Source organism: Lagopus muta, chromosome 11, assembly GCF_023343835.1.
Source record: "Lagopus muta isolate bLagMut1 chromosome 11, bLagMut1 primary, whole genome shotgun sequence".
Taxonomy (NCBI): domain Eukaryota; kingdom Metazoa; phylum Chordata; class Aves; order Galliformes; family Phasianidae; genus Lagopus; species Lagopus muta.
In genome coordinates, this window is record NC_064443.1 from 4473412 (window position 1) to 4497319 (window position 23908).

The 23908-nt window shown below is 38.4% G+C and overlaps 1 protein-coding gene across 7 annotated transcripts in view; it reads right to left on the reverse strand.

Moving 5' to 3' along the window:
- VGLL4 (vestigial like family member 4) overlaps positions 1–23908 on the reverse strand; it is an 81661-nt gene that overhangs the window by 26993 nt on the left and 30760 nt on the right. Inside the window, exon 1 of one of the 7 annotated variants that reach the window (XM_048957876.1) lies at positions 18346–18365. The exons of 5 other annotated variants lie outside the window; for them this stretch is intronic. Coding sequence is in view for 1 of the 2 variants with exons in the window: in XM_048957870.1 (XP_048813827.1) it covers positions 17396–17477 (82 nt within the window). In the remaining variant the exon portion in view is untranslated. Of the gene's footprint in view, positions 1–17395; positions 17898–18345; positions 18366–23908 lie in introns of those variants that run through there. One more of the 7 variants, XM_048957870.1, reaches the window with a different exon arrangement.

Genomic DNA, 23908 nt, shown 5'->3' on the forward strand with positions numbered 1-23908 from the left:
CATCTTTCCAGCTGAAGACTGACACGATACAGACCTCAGAGCATGCTGAAGTAAGACGCCTCTAAGCGCTGTCCTTGCCCGCTTTACTTTTCTGTTCTGCATCTGACAAACAGATTTGTCCACAAGAGAACATTCCTGACACACTTATTAACTTCACAAAAAAGCCTTCCGTTCTGGATCAAAAGGGTCTTTACCTTTAAGAGCTTGAACTGAATTACCATGACCTCAGGCCACTCTAGTAATTAATAAAATCATGGGCATGAGTGTTTAACAGACTTTAATTAACATGCATTACACCTTTAATTACTTTTTCCAATATCTTCATGCAGACAAACTCATTAGCAAAAAGGGTTGGTTCATGTTCCCAGGGTCAGACGTTCCCAGGAATCAATAGTACATGAAGGTCTTCAGGGCCAGTTTTACCTACTGATCCAAAATTTAGCCCTCGTTGCATATGGAATATTTCTGCTGAAACGACAGGACATTCACAAAAGCTATGTGTATGTGAAGATGAAACTACAGAAGATCAAACAAGTTTAAATTGAAAATCAACAGGAATGAATTTATAAACTGTTCCATGTTTCCTTCTGCAACACAAAAGTCTGTGTCAACATGAATTGAGATAGATGACATTATAATTCCAAATCATGGTCAAAAACCACTGATTTGAGATACAAGATGTCAAGTGGTGAAGTCACTTCAATATTGCTTAATCAGTTATCAAAACAAGTTATCAAAACCACTAAGAATCAACACCTTGTACCAGCAAATTAGCATGCTGATGTTGTCAAGTGTCTACATTCGGTACTACTTATACACTGTATACATTGTGGTATCTTTGAAATGATGGAATTCCCCAAAAATTTAATCTGTGCAAAATATTCAGACTAAACTCTTGTAAGATCATAACTTAACGCAAATTTTCTTTGCTTCTGTGGCCGCAGAAAATGAATTAATCCATTCAAACATCTCAGTATAGGTCTTTGTTTTATGATAAAAGATAATATCATTTGTGACTGCTTAGGTTATTTATCTAACCACTGGACATTTCTACAACCTGATGCAAACAAGAAAGTCTTTGTATCACTACATTATTTCTGGATGACAGTTTTGACACAAGATATTACTTAGCTTAAATAAGAATTAATTAGTAGCATTACACTGTCAAATGCTGCAAACAAGTTACAGTAGTACCCATTTGCTTTGCAGTATATAAAACCAGGCCCGCCTGGAAAGCATAATGAAATAGCAAACTCAAGAACACTAAGAAAACTAAATATTAATGAGAACAGCCTTCCTCATAAAACACTTATGAAACCATATCTTGGAAATATTTCTTATTACAGCTGACAGATTTCTTTCAGCAGCAAACTTACTAATTCACGTATCTGACACACATTTTACTGACTTTCTTGCAGGATGACAAAAAGCTAATTTAGGAAACAAAAGAATCACATACACATTTACAGAAAAATTGGCAAAAGCCTGCTCTCATCAGCTTACAAAACATATGAAAAGCACTTACTCCTGGAACCACGCTCTGGCTACCACTGTGCAGAGATACGTATGCCAGAAAACCCATGGCCAAAAGCAGAATACAGTGATTAAACTGACTGTTCTGTTCTGGCTCCTCTATCTGACCATGCCTGCCAATGAGGGACACATTACATTTGACGTTGCTAGCAAGAACATAAAACAGTGACCTCTGCATTCAATCACCTCCACCCACTTTTTCCTCCTCTCTCATCCAAAAGACTGCACCGGGAAAGGAGCCAGAGTTCAGGTACAGCAAGACCACTCGTGGAGCACAGGAATGATTGCTTGAGGATCCTTTAATAAAAACACATCTTTGTTCATCAGAGCTGAGCAGCACAGGCCAAAGCAATTTCAACAGACTTTCCAAATGCTGCACTACATAAAACAACAAATACAAAACTGCCAATTGTGCCAGAATGGCAGAACAGACCTCCCAAACCTGTCACTGCCCCATCAAATGTACTGTGAAAAACTGATTACGTCAACTTCCATTCTTGTGGTACTGTAACAGCACAGCTATATGAAATAGCAAATAGCACAGACATACACTCTGCACATAAATACTTACATGGACAGTTGACTCAATTCTACAGACTAATTCATAAATACAAGTAAAGAAAAAGCTCTTTGCTGACCACACAAACTAAGGTTGTAACATTCTCTTGGCTCTGCTAACCAGGTACCGACTGTGAGCATCTCCTTCTAATACACTTCTAGCTGTAAGTAAAAACAAAAATGAACTGCAAAAATGTGTCTCTGTAAGTAGGCAGTAATGATGGTATGAAAAAGGGAAGGAGAGCAGTCCAAGGAACACTTGGATTTTGTGCTGAGGGACATGGTTTAGTGAGAACTATTGGTGATAGGTGGATGGTTGGACTGGATGATCTTGTATATCTTTTCCAACATTGGTGTTTCTGTGATTCTGTGATAAGCCAGAAAAAAGGCAGGCTGGAGCAGATTTCAATGCTTCAGTCTGGCAGAGCTTCCTAGTGTCGTAACAAGAAACCTCAAGCATGCTATTTCCTCTGTCAAATTTCAATTTTCACACCTCAGCAACTGAGAGACTGTGGGACTATGTTGAGTTCCAACCCAACAATGAACTCAGGCTTACATCTAATTGTAGAGACTATTTGAGAAGACTGAAGATCTGCCTTTAGGATAATGGCTCAACCAGTAAACTCCTGCAGCACATCTCTCAGCTGGCTGTTTGTAAGATCTTCCTTTCTTCTGCTTAGAGTGCCTGAATTCATGTTAACTATGGCTAAAGAAAAGATTTCAATGATTTGGTAGACAAGATTTAAATGAAATCAATGCATTACTCTAATCTCCAAATAAATAATTCCAATGAGGTCTTGCTTCCAATGTCAAAATAAGATTTCCCTTGGTTTGACTCTTTTTTTGTTTTTATTTTTTAACTTAGAAAGCAAGGCTGTTCCCAAAGAAAAGTCCTTTCTTGGCTTTTCTGCCAGCTCTCCTGGGAAAAACCTATATCAAACATTTAAAGTCAGTTAAGAGGCACTAAAAGTTAACACAAGTTATCATTTTATGTTTGCTCAATGTGTTACAGGGGCTCTTATATAAAAGAACCATAAGCTGCCTTGCTAAGAAGAACCACCAAGTAAAACCAAGCACTTGCCTTTGTATAGCACTGTACTTGAGCCACCTGGCCCTGCTGAACAGCACTGGCCTCGGTATGAAAGCAAGAACAAACAAGGGAGAGAATAAAAGAGAAAAGAAGACAAAAGGGAGATGTATCATTTACATTTTCATCTCCCGTATTTGTACAGAAAACATTAGTTTAATGTTTACCAGTCAGCAGAAAGATGCACGATCCATTTAACTCCCTGCAAAACCATACTGCATCTTAAGCGCTGTAAGAGGTTTTGGTGCATCCCTACGACATACTCATGTACAATAATACTGAAATTCAGTCATTCGAGTTACTTCCCAAGCTTAATGTTTTCTCTTTCCAGAGTTTATATCTCTAATGATTCCAGGTCAGCCCTGCTGGGCTAGGTCCAGACCCACCAGCCTTGGTGGCTCAAGGTAGGACACAGCTATTTTCACTGCGTGCCCTCACTGCAGCACTTACTGAGGCATGTACACTTAAGAACATGAGAAACACAGCCCATTCTGACAGACACAATTCCTAACAGAGAAAACAAGTCAAGATGACGTAATTAAAACTACTGCCATCCAAAGCTTAAATAGTAAACCGATCAGCAGAATTCAGTTTCATTTAATTTGTTTGAAAAACTGTTACAGGGCATCTCTCACGTTTTTGATATGCAGATTTTAAAAGCTGCCTGATAGAAACACTTTAGTCAGTGTTCAAGTATGATTTTAATAAAAGAGAAATGTAAAACACTGTCAGTAAAAAATTGTGAATGAAATAGAACTGTACATCAGCACGTTGGAGATGCTGCTTGCCAATATAATGGTTAACTTCCAGATCGAGGTGTTCTTTCTTTCGTCACTCAGCTCAATGACTTATTGTATAATATAAAAGACAGGAATGCTAAACAGATCAAAGACTAGCCTGTCTTTCAGCAGAAACAATCACAGCTAAAAGATCTGCCATCTATTTCAAATGCAAATTGAAGTCACAGCAAGATCACAACAGAAAAAAAAAAAGTTAGATCAGATACTTAAGCAGTATTTCAACATGCTAAATTATACCTCGTAGCAATGCATTTGCACACACTGGCAAAGAAAGATTTAAATAACTCCTCTTAAGAAGACAGAAAACATTTGTTAACCTCCCACCCCAGTGCACATCTTTTATTTTCTTAGATACTGCCTCTGCTAACAGACAGCTATTACATACTCAGGTCTGAAGCAAAACAGTTTGCTCAGCATTTTTCAGACTCGGCATAGCGAGGAGGGCTGCTCCAAAAGCGATGCCTCCTATTTTATGATGTTGGCCCACAACATCAGAGGCAGATGATGGTGGGATGGTAGTAGAGGTGGAAACTTCCCTCCAGTATTCCATGACATTTTGTAACCATGAGACAGATGCAGCCTCTTCTTTATTGCTGGTAAAAACGTAGAGCTAATGGTGATGACTATGTTGACAATTGTGTTTTGAAGCTGAGAATTTACTTTGTCTGATAGCGTTACTGTGCTCGTTGTATCTGTTGTAATCTCCATGGAAATAAATAGGAGGCACTACTTTCAGGTAGACCTACACATATAGATTCTGCTTAACAGTTCTTTTTTCTTGGGCATTGTGCATAGAAGCTTTCCAACCATTCTGCCCTTCTTAAAATATATTGATTGATTGAATATATTTCAGAACAGAATACAAGAATTTGATATGGTTTCTCAACAGATAGAGCACTGTGGTAATCACAAAACTCCTTAGCAATGCTAAGATGGACACGATCTTGTAACAAAAACTGAACTCCAGACTACTGAGTATCTCTTATGGATATAAACACAGTCATCTGACTGACACACATCTTGTACAGAAAACATTTTTCAGGCATAAATTTAGGGATATTTACTTGTAACATGGGCATATTAAATCCAGTAAATCATACACTGTTTCTCTCATGAATATTTGAGACAAAAGCTGTTAAGCAGAAGTAAAAAATATAAACATACATCCCATTTATTACAATTGAAGAGTAGATATACTCTCTAGGTACACTGTGAGACTTTAAGCATACTCCAAACACATTTTCTCATGTTCTCTTTTGCTAACTGGAAGGTAGTAGCGTGAGAAAGAACATAAATGTTGTATCTATACAATAAAAACATAAGAGCAAATACATTCAAGATATGTTAATAAAAGGTATGCATCATGCATGGGTGGCTCTCTCCAGAAAAGATTTGGAGAAAAGCAAGGTCACTGCTTGTGTGCAACTCCCTCAAAGTGATAAGTTCCCAGACTGGATTCCCATTTGTAGCATACAAGTGACCTTGGAATGGAAACAAAACAAAACAAAACAAGACCATAAAAATCAAAGAAGTCTTGGCAACTGCATTTTTCTCATATGGCACGTGGCCAAACAACCAAATGCCAGAAGCTGCTCCTGCCACAGGACAGGAGATGGGTCTGGAGGGGATGCCTTATTCACATATGCATGGACAGACGCATGACTAAGGGTGCTTCTGCCCTCATGGTCACCAACATGATGATCTCTTCCTAACTAATGTGACATCGTTAGTGCAAGAAACTAAGATTTCAGTTTTGGTTTTCTGCTACGTTATTGCAGTCTGTCTGAAACGGGCTCGCACATTCAGGGAACACAGAGCCCCTTCAAACAAGCTGGATGGAATACTGCACGCTGTAATCTACAGTTTCAGAACAATTCCAACCCATCTCCACAAAGAACCCACTGTGTGGAACAAAATCCCTTTGTCTTTCAAAATGGACTCCAAAATCCCTTCTACAAAGGGAAAGAGAGGAATGACAACTGGACAGGGCAGTTAAGCACTCTGAATCCAACTGCAAACTACATGAGCCATTGGGATAAAAAAAAAAATAAAGAAGACACAGCTTTCTGACATGCTAAGAAAAAAAAAAAAAAAGAGGAAGATATCAGTTTGCCAATTGCCTGTGCTCAAAGTTGTACTGTAAGTCGTGGGAGTTGCTCAGTAGGCTGAGCTGTGCCATAGCCAGTGTCTACCTGTAGAAGACAAGGGATTTAAATTCATCATAATGCTGAATAATATAGATCTTCAACTCACTGGCTTTGTGTTATTCAGAGACATAATGCAATAGTTTTACTCAAATGGGGCTCACATGCAGTGCTTTACTGACTGAAAGCTTGCAAACGCTTCATCTTCTAGAGGAGCCTGGAGAGCAGAGTGACTCATACGATGGAGAAGAAAGGATGCCATATAATTTCTCTGAAGGTAGTAAAGCTGGTATAAAGAAACATTCATACAAAATCCCACCCATTACTATTCTTTCTTAAAGGGTAGCCCTCCAAATCAAACAAATCCACACGGTTCACAATTAGGGAGAAAGATTAATTTTAAAAATTGCTTTTAATCTTCTGACATTGCTTGTAAGCATGTGTCCAGGACATGTAACTAAGGTAAGTAATTCATTGTGGAAACAAACAAACAAACAAACAAACAAAAAAACACCAAAGAAACAAAACTGCACCTCAAAATGAATTGCTCCACAAAAACATTTTAGGTAACATTAGTACCACAGCTTGAAAACGGTTCTTCCCCTAGAAGACTCAGTTGTTCAGGTATTCCAGGATGCTTGGAGCAGTGGGACACAAGCACAAATTCATGTTTTTTAAGTTATCTTTATAATCATGAGACTGGAATGGATGGCAAGTACTGAAGTTACACTCTACTTCTCAAATACCTATAATTAGGGCTTCATCTTCCTCTCCCTAAGTGTACACAGGTCACTCTGAAAGTAATGCCTTCCATTCAATTCCATACAAATTACAACATATACAAAGAGCACAGTAATGCTATCTGACAAAGCGTATTCTCAGCTACAGAACATTATTTTTCAACACAGTCACCTTCCACGTCAGATGCCAGTTTGTCAGACTGCCCCTCTGCTGCATCTGTCTCACAGTAAGAAGATGTCATGGAACAGGGGCAGGAAGGTTCCACCTCTACTGCCATCACGCCAACATTCGCCTCTGATGTTGTGGGCCAGCATCATAAAATCAGAGGCCTTGCTTTTGGAGCAGCCCTTGTCTTTAGCTGAGTCTCTCTTTTGATTAACATCACTCCAAGCTCCTTGTTTGTTTATTTCAAGCTGCAGAAGACAATTAATTCCTGACAAAACATCAGAAAAAAACCACGCAGAGGGGCTGATAAACTGAAGGTAACAAGACTGTCAGCTGTTAGGCCTGCACCCCATCATACATATGATGCTAGCTCCACCAGATCCAGAATTTAAATTTCTCAGTATATTAGTATGAGTATCCCTCATTAAGTTTCTTACCCTAGCTCACCTTGTGAAGAGAATATGAAACTGCCAGGATCAGTGGACACATTCCTTTTATGCACCTCAACAGGGCTCAAAGTAAAGAACAGGTCCTGTGGCTCACAGAGAGGAACTTAAAAATTCTCTATCCGCACACCATGGTCTGTGTGAGCTCACTATTGTAACAGGTAAGAAGACCCAATTCCTTTCCTGAAACAGCTTCCATCACCTCACTTTAGATGGGGTCCATCCCAATAGACAGACCACAGTCACAGCAGATCTTAGCATCAAATCTCCAGTTCTCTCCATGCCTGCTGATCAGAAAACAAACATCTCGTCTACAGATGAACACTCCAAGATCTGAAATTTTCTGTTTGGCTGACAAACTAAATACATCTTTTTTTCTGCACATCAAAAGAAAGCTACTAAAAGCACCGTAAGATTACTAACAAACTAACACAAGGTTTAGCAGTTATGGCAAAGTATGACGGTCAAGGCACTGTGAATGTTGCTGTCAGCTTTATCCTTCACTTATGTGAATTAAACCAATCACAACTCTTACCCTTCACCCTGTAAATAAGGACAACACTCGCTGTTTCATGGGCTAGCTGAAGGTTGAACTTGGCTCCTTAGGAGGATTAAAAGAAAAAAAGGACAATACATTACAGTGAGTATTATAATGTTTGTTATGCTGCTTCTACAAGGATTCATTGAGAAAAACTTGAAACCAAATAGTGTACTGCTGAATTTACTGTACTATTAAAAAACAACCCTCAGTATAACTACAGATTAGCTTTTAAAGCAAGTATACTGTACATCTAAGCAGCTACAGTCTTAGAAATTAGTTTTCAGTATTAAATCAAGTACTTTTGAAAGGAAGAGAACTTTATTTTTAACTGATAAGCCAAATTTGTTACAAAAAACACTGATAATAGAACCTTTTTCTTAAAGACAGAAACGAGTCAAGAATCAGTAAGCATCACTGCTAATGCTGGAATTCCTATTTTTGACACCTTTGGTAAATAGCTCAGTATGATGCCTACAGCAAGACAAGAGCCAAGTGTTCACCTCTTTAACTGCAGCCACCAGTTTTAGAGCATTCAGCAGGAAAAGTCTGCACGTCAGCATTCTCCCAGCTGGCTCTATGAGATTTAATTTATGCCGACCACAGAGTGACTGCGATAGCTCTCTGAGATGCCACAGCATGAAAACTGAAGGGTGGGGGTTAAACAAGCAGCAATGCACACCAGATGTCTGAGGAGGACATCTAAAAGATCTAGAGCACAAGGAAGCATATTTTTTAAAAAAATCCCCTTCAATGCCATAAATATTTATACTAAATCCAAGAAACTGGCTGAGTTTGAACTTGTCCTATATGAGTCACACTGCACTTCCCTTACCCCATCTCCATTTAATGCTTTCTGTATAAAACCACAACAAAGGAGGTGTCATAGTTATGTCAACTCTTTTTAGATATATATATACATACACTAAGAGTAGTTTTTGCAAGGCTTCTGCTTTTGAACAGATTGCTTTCCAAAGAATATAAAGAGAACAACTAAATAGCCTTATTTTACTTGGCCAGCTCTTGTGTGGTATTTACTGGTCCTCCTAGCTAATTTAGATTCATAGAAATAGTTTCCTTTTGACTAGACAACTCTAATTTTCTCCGTATGGGCACATAATTGCAATTAGGAATATGGCACACAGAAGGCAATTCCAACCGAGTAATCTGGAACCAAGAAACAATCCTTTTCTGAAAGGATGTGCCTTAAAAGTGTCATAATCTGCTTATTTTAAAAAATGTCTACATCTACTTTCAGAAGTGAGATATCCTAAACATTAAGAATTAGATAACAAAATGAGAAGTCACAGTATCATCTCTAAAACCAACCAGAGTGCACTAGTGACATTTTAATATGAATAGACACTCATTCCCAAAAACACATCAGCCATTTAAAAAGCTCCAACAACTTAGCAGCTCCTACTCTCACTGTTATCACGCAAAGGATTGCTGGGCTGGGCACTTAGCAGATGGTAACTACGAAGCCCAACACCAATCTGTGGTTCTGTGATTTCTAGTTAAATGAAACAAAATTTCAATATGGCCTCGTATTCCACTACTGCGATGCCATTTCTGTGCTGGTGGGCAAAAACACTGATCCACTCAGCTTCGCTTATTTCTAAGAACAGTTCACGTTTAAAGACCAAAAAGTCTATTTTTGCATGCTGAAGAATAAATGTTAAGCCTCATAAACCTGGGAAGTACAATGGTCAGTGGTTTCCATGCCTGCCTTGTCAAATGGGTTTCCAGGAAGAACTACTGTTTTTCAAACACAACTAGTTCCAAACTTTTCCTGGGAGAGCAGCAATATTTCCTGGAACACGCTAGCAATGTTTGGAAGAATAGGAGGAAAGTTACACACTACAGTGCTCGATTCTCACAGTTGACAAGGAATATTCCATAGTGATGAGGAGTGAAAAAGAACGTTTTAAAATAATCAAAGATAGGCTCTTGTAACAATAAGCATCTTGAAAAAGCATCACCTTTTCTACGAAGGAACTAAGCCATTACTTGTTTATTGCGAAAGAGTAACTTTTCGCCTTCTCTACCACAAGAGCTGTATCAACTTTATCCTGAATATTATCTACCACAATCACTGCCTACTACACTGTGGATGTTCTTGTTCTTCAGATACAAATTAGGCAGTGTCACATAAAATTTCTGGAGGGAACAGCTGCACTTCATCATGAAATATGTTTAACAGGTTCTTTTTTAATACTAGCAATGACAAAGTTAAAAGCCAGATAAAAATAAACTGGAATTAATTTAAAAAATCCAATGCCAAATAGTGCCATAAAATTGAGGTAGAGCAAATATTCTAAAATTTATTTCCCACTTTTCCCCCTTGCCTGCTCATATTACTCTTTACCACAAGATTTTCAGGAGCTAAACTCCTATTAAAATGAGACATCTCAATATCTCCAATGAAGACTCATCAACTCATTAAAGTTTCTGGACAACTTTTCTTTATCTAGAATCTGTACTGTTGTGGCCTCAGGAACATAATTGCTTTGACTTCACCCAGGCTGCAACAGAAAATTCTGTAGGGGGGTCTTTTCTAACAAACAGAATGCTTCAAGCTTGTCTCATCTTAGAATCAGTGACAAACTATTGCCAATGTTAAAAATAAAATTTATCTAATCCCATCCATCTGTAACATGAACTTGACAAGTTGACAGAGATAACCCTAATTAAGACCTTAATTGCCTGTTCAAGATTGCACTTAATGCTAGTTGATCTATGGCCTCTTTCCTTCACACCAAGGCCAGGGGGGTTCAGGTTGAGTATTAGGAAAAATTTCTTCTCCGAAAGAGTTGAAAGGCATTGGAACAGGCTGCCCAGGGAAGTGGTGGAGTCACTGTTCCTGGAAGGAAAAGGGTAGATGGATGTGGTTTGGTGGCCATAGTGGTGATAGGTTGCTGGTTGAGCTAGGTGATCTTACTGGTCTTTTCCAACTTTAATGATTCTATGACAAAATACATGCCACCACACCAAGCTACACACACCATTACACCAATTTGCAGCAACAGGCATGAGAACATTGGCTCTTTCTTTAAAAAATTGTTAGATGGAGCACCAAGCGAAAACTGCCTGCAGGAAATAAAAACCACATCATGGCACTTGTGGTGTGTATGTGTGACTGCACGCACCATCTTGGCGTAGTGCTTATACAACATCTAGCAGCACTTTATCACACAGTCAATTATCTTTCAAAGTGCATGGCTTTTACTGAAAGGGAAAGGAAACAATGACTCTTTGTGTGTCCAGCAATCATCCCATGCAGAACTGCAAAGTAATTTTGAGGCAGATGATACAGACTGCATGACGATGAAAAAATAGGCTGGCTTTCAACAAATACTAAAAACAACTGCACTCATGATTCTTTAACACTAGAAAAGTATAATACAATTTTTGTAAACACTCCTCCATAAACTTGTATTCATCATTACCTTGTGCTATTATCAGTGAAGAATTACAGGCTCTGTCCTGCTGGATTACTGTTAGTGTAAACAACTTGGCTAAATAGCTTGGCACCCTGTCTGCATGCAGCATGCTAAAACTCTGTAGTCTATTCAGCCAAAATCAAATATAAAAGCCCATCTGTATTAATTCTAAGAAGAAATTAATAGACAACTATTTTCATGCAAATCAGAGATTTAAAAAAAGGCAAAACCAATACATATGGATGAACTTTTTTCATTCATAATTTTAGATGCCACACAATGAAGACTGTTGTTTAAGCTTTTAGTTTTTCTCTAACAGTTCTCCATACAATACAGTGCGTTGTTCAAACTCTGGAGCAATTTAAGCTTTTTCAGTGTCTCCTGAAATGCCTGGATTTATATCCAAAGAGACCTGGCACTGTAACAAATTTGACTTGTGAATAACAAGTTACAGCCTTTAAGCAAATTGCTCATTAACAGAGAATTCAACTTACAGCTACAAATTTCACTACCTTTTATCTCAGAAAGAAAAAAAAAAAAGGTATGAGCTGCCTATCCTAGCTGCTTGAAAGTTGTGGGATAAGGGGATAAGGCTATTATCTGGTTTCCTGATTTCCTTGTTTGGATTATCAGTATACACGCTGAACTAGCATCAAGGATGAGGAAAACAATAGAATCCCAGGGAAAAAAAAAGGCTTAAATACAACCTACATCTATCTTGCCTTTGCTGAACGAGGAAAATAAACTGAATTTATATGTCAGTACTGAATAGGATATTACCAGCTTCATGTTAGGAGGAAATGAGTAAGAAAAGCCCAACTGTTAAGTCAGAGCTTTTTGGTTTTTCCTAAAGATAAAAGACACTGAAAAAACAAAAACAACAACAACAAAAACCAACCAAAACCACCAACCTCACAGGATGTTCCCTAAACCAGGGACAGTTGGTAGGTGCATCTTAATTTACATGACTTTGAACAGAAATTTAACACTTGATTACCAAAACAAAACAAAAAAAAACATAAAACAAAACCAAACCATTATGAGAGAGATTTCTAGTCCATTTATTGTTTCACTAATTCTTAACAGAAGGATAGTGTTAAAGTAATTTTATATATTTAGAAACTAAACCAAACTTTGGAGTTAATAGCAGAAACTGATGTTACAATACCAGGGTAAAATGCAAGGTCAGCAAAGAAAACTGATGGAAACTATTCTTTAGAACTTAAGAAAGCAGGTTATATTTCATTAAGAAGCAAATTAAGCTAGCAGAAACCATTTCAGGCTCCACTCTAGGCATCAAACATCTACACTGGCCCTTCTGGGAAGATGTACATATATCCAAAATGGCTTGCAGTGCCCTAAGACAATACATAGCTGTGCAAATTCAATATTGTAGCCAACGAATGCTTCACTGTTACAGGAAGTCAGAGAAATAATTATGTAATATGCCACTAACTAATGTAAGCTGTCCTGAAACCAGAAAGGGGTGGGTTTGGGGTTTTTTTTGTTTTGTTTTGTTTTTTTTCTTTTAATAAATCTGGATCCAATTTTCTTCATTAAAAAACTCCAGTCTTCTGGACTGTCCAGAGAACCCTGTATAACTATTTCAAGTGCTCCAAGTCTCATAACATGCCTGGGGGATTTCTTAGCATCTTATTGCATTTCTTTATACCTTTCCCAGCACAGCCGTTCAAGCCTTGAGAATGCAGTAATAACACAAAGCATTTGAAAATGCGAGAGAGGAAGGAAGACAGAAATCTGCCTTCCAACATACAACCATCTGTACAGTCCCTTAGATAAACAAAACGAAACAAATCTTTTACTTGGAGACTGCACCTTCTCATACATAGTCTATTTGAAACAGGGAGCCAGAACTGGCTGCAGTGCCCCTGGATTAGTCAAAGAGCACAATCACCTGTGATTTGTTTTTGTTTAACCCAAAGCCCTCTTGCCATTACCTCACACACAAGGCTTTCAGAGAAAGAATATTAAGCTAAAGTTAAGTGAGTTTCCATTGCAAAACAAGATACAGATGTTCTACCTCTGAATACATGCCCAGATCAAGTGCTTGTTATTCGATATGAAGCACTGGGAATGCCAGAGTGGTACAGAATGGCTCTGTTTCATGGCCTCTTCACCTCAGCGAGGACAACAGTCTCCCAAGAGTTTTCTGATGTCTCTAAGCTCATTAGGAGGAAAACAGTGATCTGAAAGCACTACTCATTAAGCTGGCCATTGCTGGCAACTGGCAGCAAATGTTTTGGAGGATGGCAGATGTATTCCCACTAAAAATCAGTATTGAGATGCTGAGTCAACAAGCCTCTATAATTATTTCTTCCTTTCTACTGCACAATTACAGTAAGTTGTTTGAAATGCTAATAGTATTATCACTTTTCAATCACTGAAAACTAAACAGTCTCATTTGGAATTTTAGCTTTCACTGGTAAAAACTCAAAAGTTCACTTTTTTTTTTTTTTTAATGCAACTTGTTAAAAAGGTCATGTCATTAAAATTGAGGTTTTCCTCCAAAAGCATCACTTAGAAATAAGATTTTATCACAAAGCATCATGAGAAGCTTAAAATTCATAATAATATTGAGAGAATGCTCAAAAGGACACAAGTTAGCAGCATGGAACTAACCACCCGGAGGAAAGGAAATGACATACTCTGTGGTTCTAAGTTATGACCTCCTATTCAAAAACTCTCACCTCATCCTTGGTTATAATTTTTATGCTGGCTGGAATTGTCTTAATTACACACATGTGCAAAGTCTTCCATCATATTACAGAATCAAAGAAAGCTCAGGCTGGAAGTCATGTCTGGAGATCATCAAGTCCAAACCTCCTGCACAAAACCAGGGTCAACTAGGACGGGTTGCTGAGGGCCGCGAATTATCTTCACAGAAAGACTGCACAAACTCTCTGGACAACATGTGCCAGTGTTTGACCATACATTAAAAATAAACTTAAAAATATATCTTGTGTTTCAAAAAACTGTCAACTCCAGCTAGGAGTACAAAGTGCTCCTAGAGAAACGGCAACCCCTTCTAGAATTTCTAGATCTGCCATTTTCCCCCCAGCTCACAAAAAGCCAATGTTCTGTCCATAAAGAAGATCCCATCTGTATTAGTCATCATTATGCCTTCTTCCTGTAAACCTCCACTGAGTAAGGCACAATGAGAAATACGTTTTACGAAATGAATGGTACTCTGTGAATAAATGGTTTCATACTCATTGCAGTGTGATTGTGACACTGTTTCTTACGAATGGAATGAAATTAAGACAAATCTGAGGTTGCTTGAACCTACCAGTCAAAGACGACTAACCAAATGCTGACATTAACTCAGTAGCCTAAAACTTGCAGACTACATATTGCTATCTATAATTCTTGCTGGGCAAAACCAAGGACGACTCCCCATGCTATGCAAACTATGCACTTCTATTCCATGTTGAACTAAAGAACTGTCAAGGGCACAGAATGGAAGAACTTTTCCCATTTCTTAAACATCAGAGCATCTCTTACATATGAGCTACAGCTACAAATCAATGGCACATAGTTCCAGTGGCTTGTGATTGGAGGTGGAAGTTTAAAATAGACTAAACATTATAAAACAACAATGGTACATTTCACCAGCAAAGAAATTCTCCCAATAAAGAACAGCAAGAACTTCAGGAGAGAATCTACAGGAATAAGGAAGTCATCTCACTTCTTTCCTGTAGGATATAGGTTTATATATATGTAATATGAACCCAGATAAGACATATAATTCTTTCTACTGAAATTTCAAACCTATTTTCACAAAAATATGTGTCTACATCAGCAAAAGTACTTTTTAGGAAGACATCTACTAATAAGTAGTTCAGGTACGACCTTCAGTAAATCCTAATTGAGTCTGAAAGGGCATTTTACTCTCAATATATTTACTACTACAGCAGTGTCCTTCAAAAGACATGATCCATCACAGCTGATACAACTCTTACAAAATAAATACTATGGCAGAAGAAGATCTGTAGGCATCTCTAAAACACCCTTACAGTTCAGTGCAGATGTTGTCAATGACTGTTTATACTTTTTAAACCACTGGGATATAAACACCTCACTATAAACACCACTGAATTTTTGCTTTTTTTTTTTCTTCTCATTTTTTGTGTGTTTACTTTAGTGTTAAAAATGTTAACTTCCATAATAAGGAAAATAGCAACAGATGTTTAAGCTAAACAAAGACTGTTACAGTAGAGTACTCTGAGAAGCTTTTAACTTCTAAACCTAAGATCTATTCAAATAACAATTAATGGAGAAAAGGGTGGAAAAAGGGATCTGGAAAGAATCACCCATTAAAATTAGGCATAATTCTAATGAATTGAACTAGTGAGCCAGAACTACAGTTTTTCTGCTTTAGACAGCAAAACATTCAGGAACGTGTAGTAAGTACTTAAGTAGAATTTTAAGCAAACTTCATGGTCTTCATCAGAAGTGTCAGTGGCCTCCAAAGAAAGCACTGCTGACTACAGAGAACAGTGAAAAGTCAAAGGAGCTTTCAAGTTGTCTTCTCTTAATTAGTCCTCTATAATGAAGAAAACACAGGTAGGAAAGAACTTGAAAGTTCAACTATTCTTGCACTATCTCAGTTCTGGATTACTCAGTACTGATATGAATGCTTAATCTTCTTTAAAACAGCTTTATTCAAGTATTTCCATATTTGAGCAGGAAAGAAAATGAAAGAACAACAACAACAAAAGAATCAAATATTAACAGTTCTATAGGGAACTCCTCCATTTCCCAAAGGAAAGAAATGTGTCCATTCTGATTTAATGGTAGAAAAGATGTTATTTTCCAAAGAGAAGCTCAGCCCTCTGACTTCTGGCCTAGTCCTTTTTTTGAACATATGAATAGGTCTATTCCTATTTTCTATTCCTACGTGTATTCCTTATTGTTTCTTCCCTAACAACTACAGCAAGTTTATTTTCCAAATGAACATGGAAAATGTTCCTGCTGAATCAGAAGAAAGATTTCTGCAAGGCTTGTGTGTGGCTACAGCAAAAACAGTTCTATTGCCAAGCCGAATTAGCTCTGTGGTGCCTTTCTTTCCAGTCAAAGCCAAGCCATAACCACTTCTTCAAACTGCACGTAGATAAAACTCCACTAAGATTAAGAAACTTATTTTACTCTATTACCTCAGGCAACTTCAAAACAGAACTATTAATGCTTACAAAATGAAGAGCAAATGCCAACCTACATTAGCTGGAAACAGCATAGGTAAAATTCAGAGTCCAGCAGAGAGAAAAAATTACATTTTCCAACTAGTTGTGTAATTCTTTCCACAGGGGACGGGAGCGTGGGGTGGTTCTTGAGAAAGGAGGGGTGTGCGCCATGGAGGAGGGGGAGGCATCTCGCAGCCAGGGCTTTCTCTGAGCTGTGCAGGAAATGAGAAGTCAAACAATGGGCTACTCTGTGCTCTGCAGCACGGCGCCTCTGTGAGCCCCATGGCTGTGCGCTCAAACTCTTCATTGTTCGCGACCCAACTGCCGAGTCGATGTAAAAATTATTTTGAGCTACACTGTATAAAAGCATCTCCCCCTAAAAGTGGCAGTGCCTAACTGCTAGGTAGGATTGCAAGCAGAAATGTAAATTAATACCTACACCCTTTTTACAAACAATTTCCTTTACCAACATTACCAACAAACACACTGCACAGCAGTCACAGAAGCAACACAGTCCTTTAAACAAATCCAATTAATGTTATCTTCAAGAAAAAAAAATACAGGAAAAAGAAAATTATGTGAAAAGAAAAAAAAATAAAAATGTCCTTCCCTTAAACAAAGCCGTACTGCGAGGTATCTTAAAGCCAGCTGTAGAAATCTCCTTTCAGGAGGAAAATCCATGCTTACAAACAACATAAAACACACCCGACAAAAGAGCTTTGTGAAATGAAAGCATTACCTTCGTAGCACAGAATGCCAATATTGTTGTTCATCTTGTCCAAGTATTGGTAGTTCAACAGGTCCATCTTCATAAATAGCATTTATCGGGCTAGCAAAAAAGACCAGCTTGTTTGCTTTCACCCAGATTCAGGGGGAAGGAAGCCAGGCAAATGGTGTTGAGGACGCTCCCGGCCCCCGAAACTTCACTAGCACAAGGCCCAGCCTTCGCTAATCAAAACAAAGTATATTAAAGGAAAGTTGGAGGGATTAAAACACACAGACTCCCTTCCAAACTTTGCAAACTAAAAGTATATTGCGTCCTTCGGTACAAAGAAAACTGTCTGAAAACTTTTCAAGTCTTTTTTCAAATTAAAAAAAAAAAAAAAAAAAAAAAAAGCAAACAGAAACAAGGGAAATTTCCTAGGACAAAGACACACTAGTTCTCCTCACAGCCCGCTGCAAGTTAACTGCACTGACATGCAGGCTATGCTTGGTATGACTCGTATGTAAACCAGCTTCCTCTCTCTATCAGGCGGGGAGGACTGAGCATGCTCAGTGAATCCCTGGAGCTCTTCAAATGTCAGGGATATTTTCTGTACAAGATCAGGCTCTAAATGCACTGAGTGTTTGAAAGAAAGAGAAGGAGGAGGTGGAGAGCATGCACAGAAGGGGCCTGTGCAGCAGGGGCCATGTCAGAGCCGCCCTGACAGGAAGCAGCGCTGCCACCGCGAGCGAGAAGCCAGGGCGGCACGCCTGCCGGGAGGCCTCCATGTGGGCAGCAGCCTGACTGCTGCACCACCACTGCACGGCACGGCCATCTCCTCACATTCGTTAGCTCTCTTATTTCCCAGTGTGGCCTCAGACATTGCCCTGTACCGTTGCAGTGAAAAAGAATGCTATGTAAGAGTGGCGGAGCAGAACGGCAGCTGTGGTCTGACACAGGCAGCTGGTTAGGGAAACGTGACATACCTGTGTGCACGGGTACTGTGTGCTTACAGACTGCTGCCATTCAATCAGGACGTCACTGCGTTTGATTCGGTCCCATCCCAGGATGCGGTCAGCCCTTCTGCAGTTCTAACCTTGACCACAAAGGCTGGCGCTGCTTGCACAAATGTGCGTGACTCATTCAGGGAGGGCAGAACATCTGCATGGAGGCAAGCATGTGCTAACCTAGCAGGCATCAGCTTGCACTTCCTGTGGCTAATCAACACCTGAAGGCTGATTTGACAGAAATAAAGAAATAAATTCCAATCTAAGACAAACAAAAAGGCTAATGGAGCCCTAATCTTGCTTCTGTCTCTCTCTCCTCTTTGAATTGGACGGTAATTCTTCCCTGTCTTCCTGGGAAGGAGAATTTTAATGGTATACAAGAGAGCACACAGTCAGTGAGAATCAATAACAAACTTTAGGAATTCCTCTGCTTCGTTAGTGCTTTACAGAAGCACTTTAGCACAGCATTTTGAAACGTACTACTTGAACACTATGGCTATTTCAGGGAGACTTGGCAATTCAAGTGAAGTTACTACTAATAGGAGTAAGAAATGTATCTCCAAGGAAGATTCTCCAGAACTCAAATGAGGTTTCTCGTTCCTTCAAACATGAGAAACAGTCCTGGGAGCTATCTACCTACATTCTTCATTTGAAGGAGGATGTCCTTCAAAAAGAAAATCTGCATTACTGAGAAGATGAAGGTCTGGAAGTTTTTACTAATTATTTATATGCAAAAAAAAGGCACTCTCCTTACTAGAAGCATTGTTAATCTTTAAGACTAATACAGTGGAAAAGCTCAATGCTGAAGTAACAATACATTTCTCAGATAGCATTTAATAGAAGGGTTGCTGTTGGGTTTTTTTTTTGCCTCACAGGACTTGATACTGTTTAAGTTGCCATCACGCATGTGCAGACCAAAGTAATACACAGTGCTTTCTAGTAAGAGAAATGATTTTAATGAAGAACATTATCATTTTCAAGTATGGGGTCAGAAGTTTTAAGTAGCAGATCATGTTGTACACGTACAAAATTCCAAGCTGTTGCACATCAGTGGTACAGACTGTCAATTAATAAGGGCATGGAGAGAAGTGTTAGTGTTTGAAATTACACACTGAGACAAAAATCTATACCTACAATGTTAGCAAAAAGAAACAAGTTTCTTCAGCATGAAATGCAAGTTCCTTATCTAAGCATTCCAAAACTTTTGTGGAAAATATTAGTGCTATGTACAGTTTTTAATATTGACCTCATCGCTGAATTTGCATCATTAGCAACATTTTATGGATCCTTAGAAAAGATAAGAAGATTGATTTTTCCAGTTTAAAATACTTAAAAGTTTTACAGGAACTGGAGATGATGAAGAAGGAAAGTAATATTCCAAACTTTAGGGCAGTGGTCTGCACATATTGTTTTAGCTATACAAGGACAACGTAGTTCAAAGTCCAGTGTAAATTCCCCTCTATATTCAGATGTAACTTTTTCTTCAAATCGTTTGGAAAAGTAGTATTGTATATTGCCTATAAATCACTAACTGCTCTGTATCATTATCCATAAACTAATAAGGAATTCTTACTGATTATGTCAGTACCACCGGTCTGCAAGTTTTTAGACAATAATGATCATTCTGTATAAACTGCTTCAGTAAATGCTACGATTAACACTTGTCAATTTTCATAGAAAGAACTTAAGACGCTTCATGTTAACTAACAGTGAACTGGTACCAAACACTGGAAGTTTTATGAATTTCTCAAACAAAATATTGAAAATAAAAGAATACCTGGTGAAAGAATAGGGAAGAAAAAAATATAAACATAAACGTATCTCAAGCATTGCAAAACCAAAAGTTCAGCAGGCGTTAGCCTTCACTACCAACAGGTTTCCTGTAAAGCACTGAGTCCATTCTCAAGAGCACAGAATTGTCAGCTACTCTATTCAAACTGCCATTCATCACACACTTCACCAGTTGGAGATACCTTTCACTGAGCTGAAATCAATCAATGCTTCAGCAGGTTAGATGTGACATACATAGTTATTAACACCACCCCAGGATAGTTCTTACTTCTTTTTCTGTACATTGATACTTGCTACCACAGTTACATGTCATACTATCTCTATCTGACATTATCTAAAGCACTTCTCTTATTAATCTATATTAATCTTCATTAATATAGAGTATTGCATGCTCTTTTATTCCATAATGCAGATAAATACCCAAAGCTATGTTTAGTACAAGGGAACTTTTAACACAACAGCATCCCCTAGAGGTAACTGAAAATCCACATAACATCTTTCTGAATCACTCCAGACTTCTCGTCTAAGTACATCAAATTAGCCCACATAAACAGATGAGATAGTTCAACCTCTTTGTGATCTTCAAATTCACTTTCAATAGAGAAAGCAAAGACAGTTTTCATGTAGGAATGCCTTTCCACGGAAGAATTCTGAGGCAAGGAAAGCAAACCAAAGTGGTTCTATTAAGTAGGTAAATCACAGTTAGCAAAACCAGGGGACCAAATGCATACTTTAACAGCTAGTGTCTGCATTAAGGTGGATTTAGACAAGATTGCCTTTTCTACAATAAAACAAAGCTTTCCCTCTTGCAGAATACAGTGGTACATCTACAGAAGCAGCTGGCACAGCGGACTTGGCATCTAAACTCCATATACCTTCTCTGGACTAGCTTATGTTTGGTTAAATGGACCAATACCCCTTAGCAGCTGCAGCACATAAGGAGCACTCTTGGTGATGAGCCTCCCTCAGCTTCTCATCTGAACAGAATCTAGCTTATGACCAAGACAGCTCCAACGCAGACGAGAGAAGGACAATCAGGAGATACACTGTGAAAGCAAATGCTTGAGCCAACAAGAACACCAGTACTGACATAACCAGGGTGACTGACATAACCAGGGTGACTGACATAACCTTGGCTGACGAACAGAAGAGAGCATTTTTCAGATTTAAAAAAATTTTGTCAAACATGTCCTTTCAACAACATACAGTGCACATACTTTACTGAGTCACTTACTGGAATTCTTCTACTATAAAAATACATAAATTTCATTTATTTAAGCAATAACAGGAATCTTCTTAAAAAGTTAATCTGTACTTGTGTATTGATTACCTGAATGTAGGAAAAAATGGCAATTCCTGCATATATCACATCCATAATATTAGATTTGACAGTAAGAGTTTACATGATTTTTACAGCATTTAAAAATATAGAGCTGCTTCAGAACGAACGGTTTCAAGAAGAGCATGGAGCATTCTCATCTGCCTTCTCTCTCAGGTCCTCAAGCCTGACCAGTCCTCTACCTCTCTTCCATGGTATTCCCCTCCTTCCTGCCTCCTCACTCCCTTCTCTCATTCTTGCTACTGTCTTAGGCAGTAGCACTGAAGAGCCCACACAATCAGCTTTGGTTCACACTCCATGCCACACACCATCTTTCAATGGAAAAACGTACAGCACTTGCTGAGAATCAACACTGTAGAGGAAAGATCTGCAATCTGCTCACTTGGGCACATGACTCAGATTTCATTCTCGATGATCATCAGCACAGAACACCATTCTGACAGTGACCAATTTTGCGACTAAGAGAAAAAAATATAGTTTTAATAGAAGAGTAACTAACTGATGAGGAAGACCACGCAGTATTACCCCCATTTGACTCCCATTTCTGCATGGACAGCAATAGATATTACAGCTCCTGAGGTCGGGAAGGCTTTTATGATCTATCACCTAGTTGATATGTCAACTTATGAAATGAAAGAGGTTGGAGGAGTAAAGTGAGAGTACTTCAGATACAGGTTCTACCTTTTCCTTTCAACTGAAAGAGATTTTAGTTAGCAGCTGCTAGGTGGCGATGTGCCTGAAGGAAAAAAATAACACTATTCCTTTTCCTGATACTCAGTTGCAGACTTGCTCCACTTATCACCAACATTTTTAAATGTAGTTACAATATATTTTACACAATAACAACAACAACAAAAATTCTCATCTAAGCAAGATGAAGTGTGTGCTTTTGAATACTCTCAGATACAATAAAAAGATAGAGCTAACACATATGAAACACGCAGGAAATTCAGAGCTAGATGACAAGGAAGTTGCTTGCAGAAAGCATTATTTTTCTCCTACCCCAGGATAAACTCACCTTACTGTTGTACCATACAGTGAAGAAAAGCAAAGGTTTGAGGATGAAAGAAGCGGGGTAAATTCAGGCAATTCACAGCAAGTCTCACTTTATTTCCTAGCAGCACCTAGCTCTCAGGATCAAAATAGAAAATGGCAGTACATGATGCCACTGGCAGCAGTTGCTGCTTCAGGAAGTACCTCTCACGTCCAGAAAAAAGCAGCTGGCAATTCAGGTAGCAACCCACTTTGCTTCCATCAATTGGATCACACTGACCCAGGACTTCAGCCAGCTACACCTTTGTGATCTCATCTCTTACTGTGGCACAAAATCTATAATGTCTGCTTGTTCCAAAGCTTGTAGTTTTTTTTACAAGTGTTGTAGTGAATGGTAAGTAGCAGTATGCAAAGCACACATTCTGCTGATTGTTCTAATACTAATTATCTATTTTACAGCTGTAGAGAACTGCAGGACAGCGGAGGTGATGAATTAGGTGATTGGCTCTGTAGTCTACAAGCATTCACTAGCACCTGATTTATCTTGACTTCATTCTTTGACTACTTGTTCAAACAGAACAGCAGAGATCAGATTTACCAAAAAATATTCTTCATTTCCACATGCTACCTTGCCACTCACAACTTACTGGTGTGTTTTTTATTCTCCTAAGCTGGGTTAAAAACACTTTAAAATGCAGATAGAATACGTAACAGATAAATCTTGTTTATCTAGGTTGGAAAATTGTTAGTTGCTAATTAAAATCTTGATAATCTTTCTTGTTATTTGCATACTAATTTGAATTTCTGAAGGGTTAATGATAATCAGAAACATAATTTATCTTGAGCTACAAAGAATCTCATATGCCATCAGAGTCTCCAGATGCACATGAGTGTTAAAATTGCCATGCCCTAGAAGTTAAAATACAAAGTGATGGAGAGGGGAGGGAGAAAATTGGAAAGAGTGCATTAAAAAAACATGCCAGTCCTAAGTCAGCTTGATGTGAAATGCTCAGGCATCTAAAACACTTCTTACTCAGGAAAGTTAGGAGCCAGACCATGTTTAAAGGCTAGATTTCAAAATTACTGTGCATATCCCTCATCTTTGGGAAGAAGCAAATCCAGTTCCCAGAAACCACTAATTATAGGGTTTGAAATAAAGCAAAGGGCTGTAAGATTGCTACAGTCTTTGAAAAGATTTCCCCTTTATTGCTAGCTTGGCGAGAGATCAGATATACTCAGTGCCTAACTCAACTTACACGTCAATGTATGTAAATCTCCTTAAGTGTATGCAGTTGACCTTGTTTGCACAAAGACTGAATGTAGCATAAGCAACACAGGTAATAAACTTATAAGTCAGATTTTAAAAAACGAATTCCAATGCTATCGTGCTAAGAACCATGCAGTACAATCAATTACAAC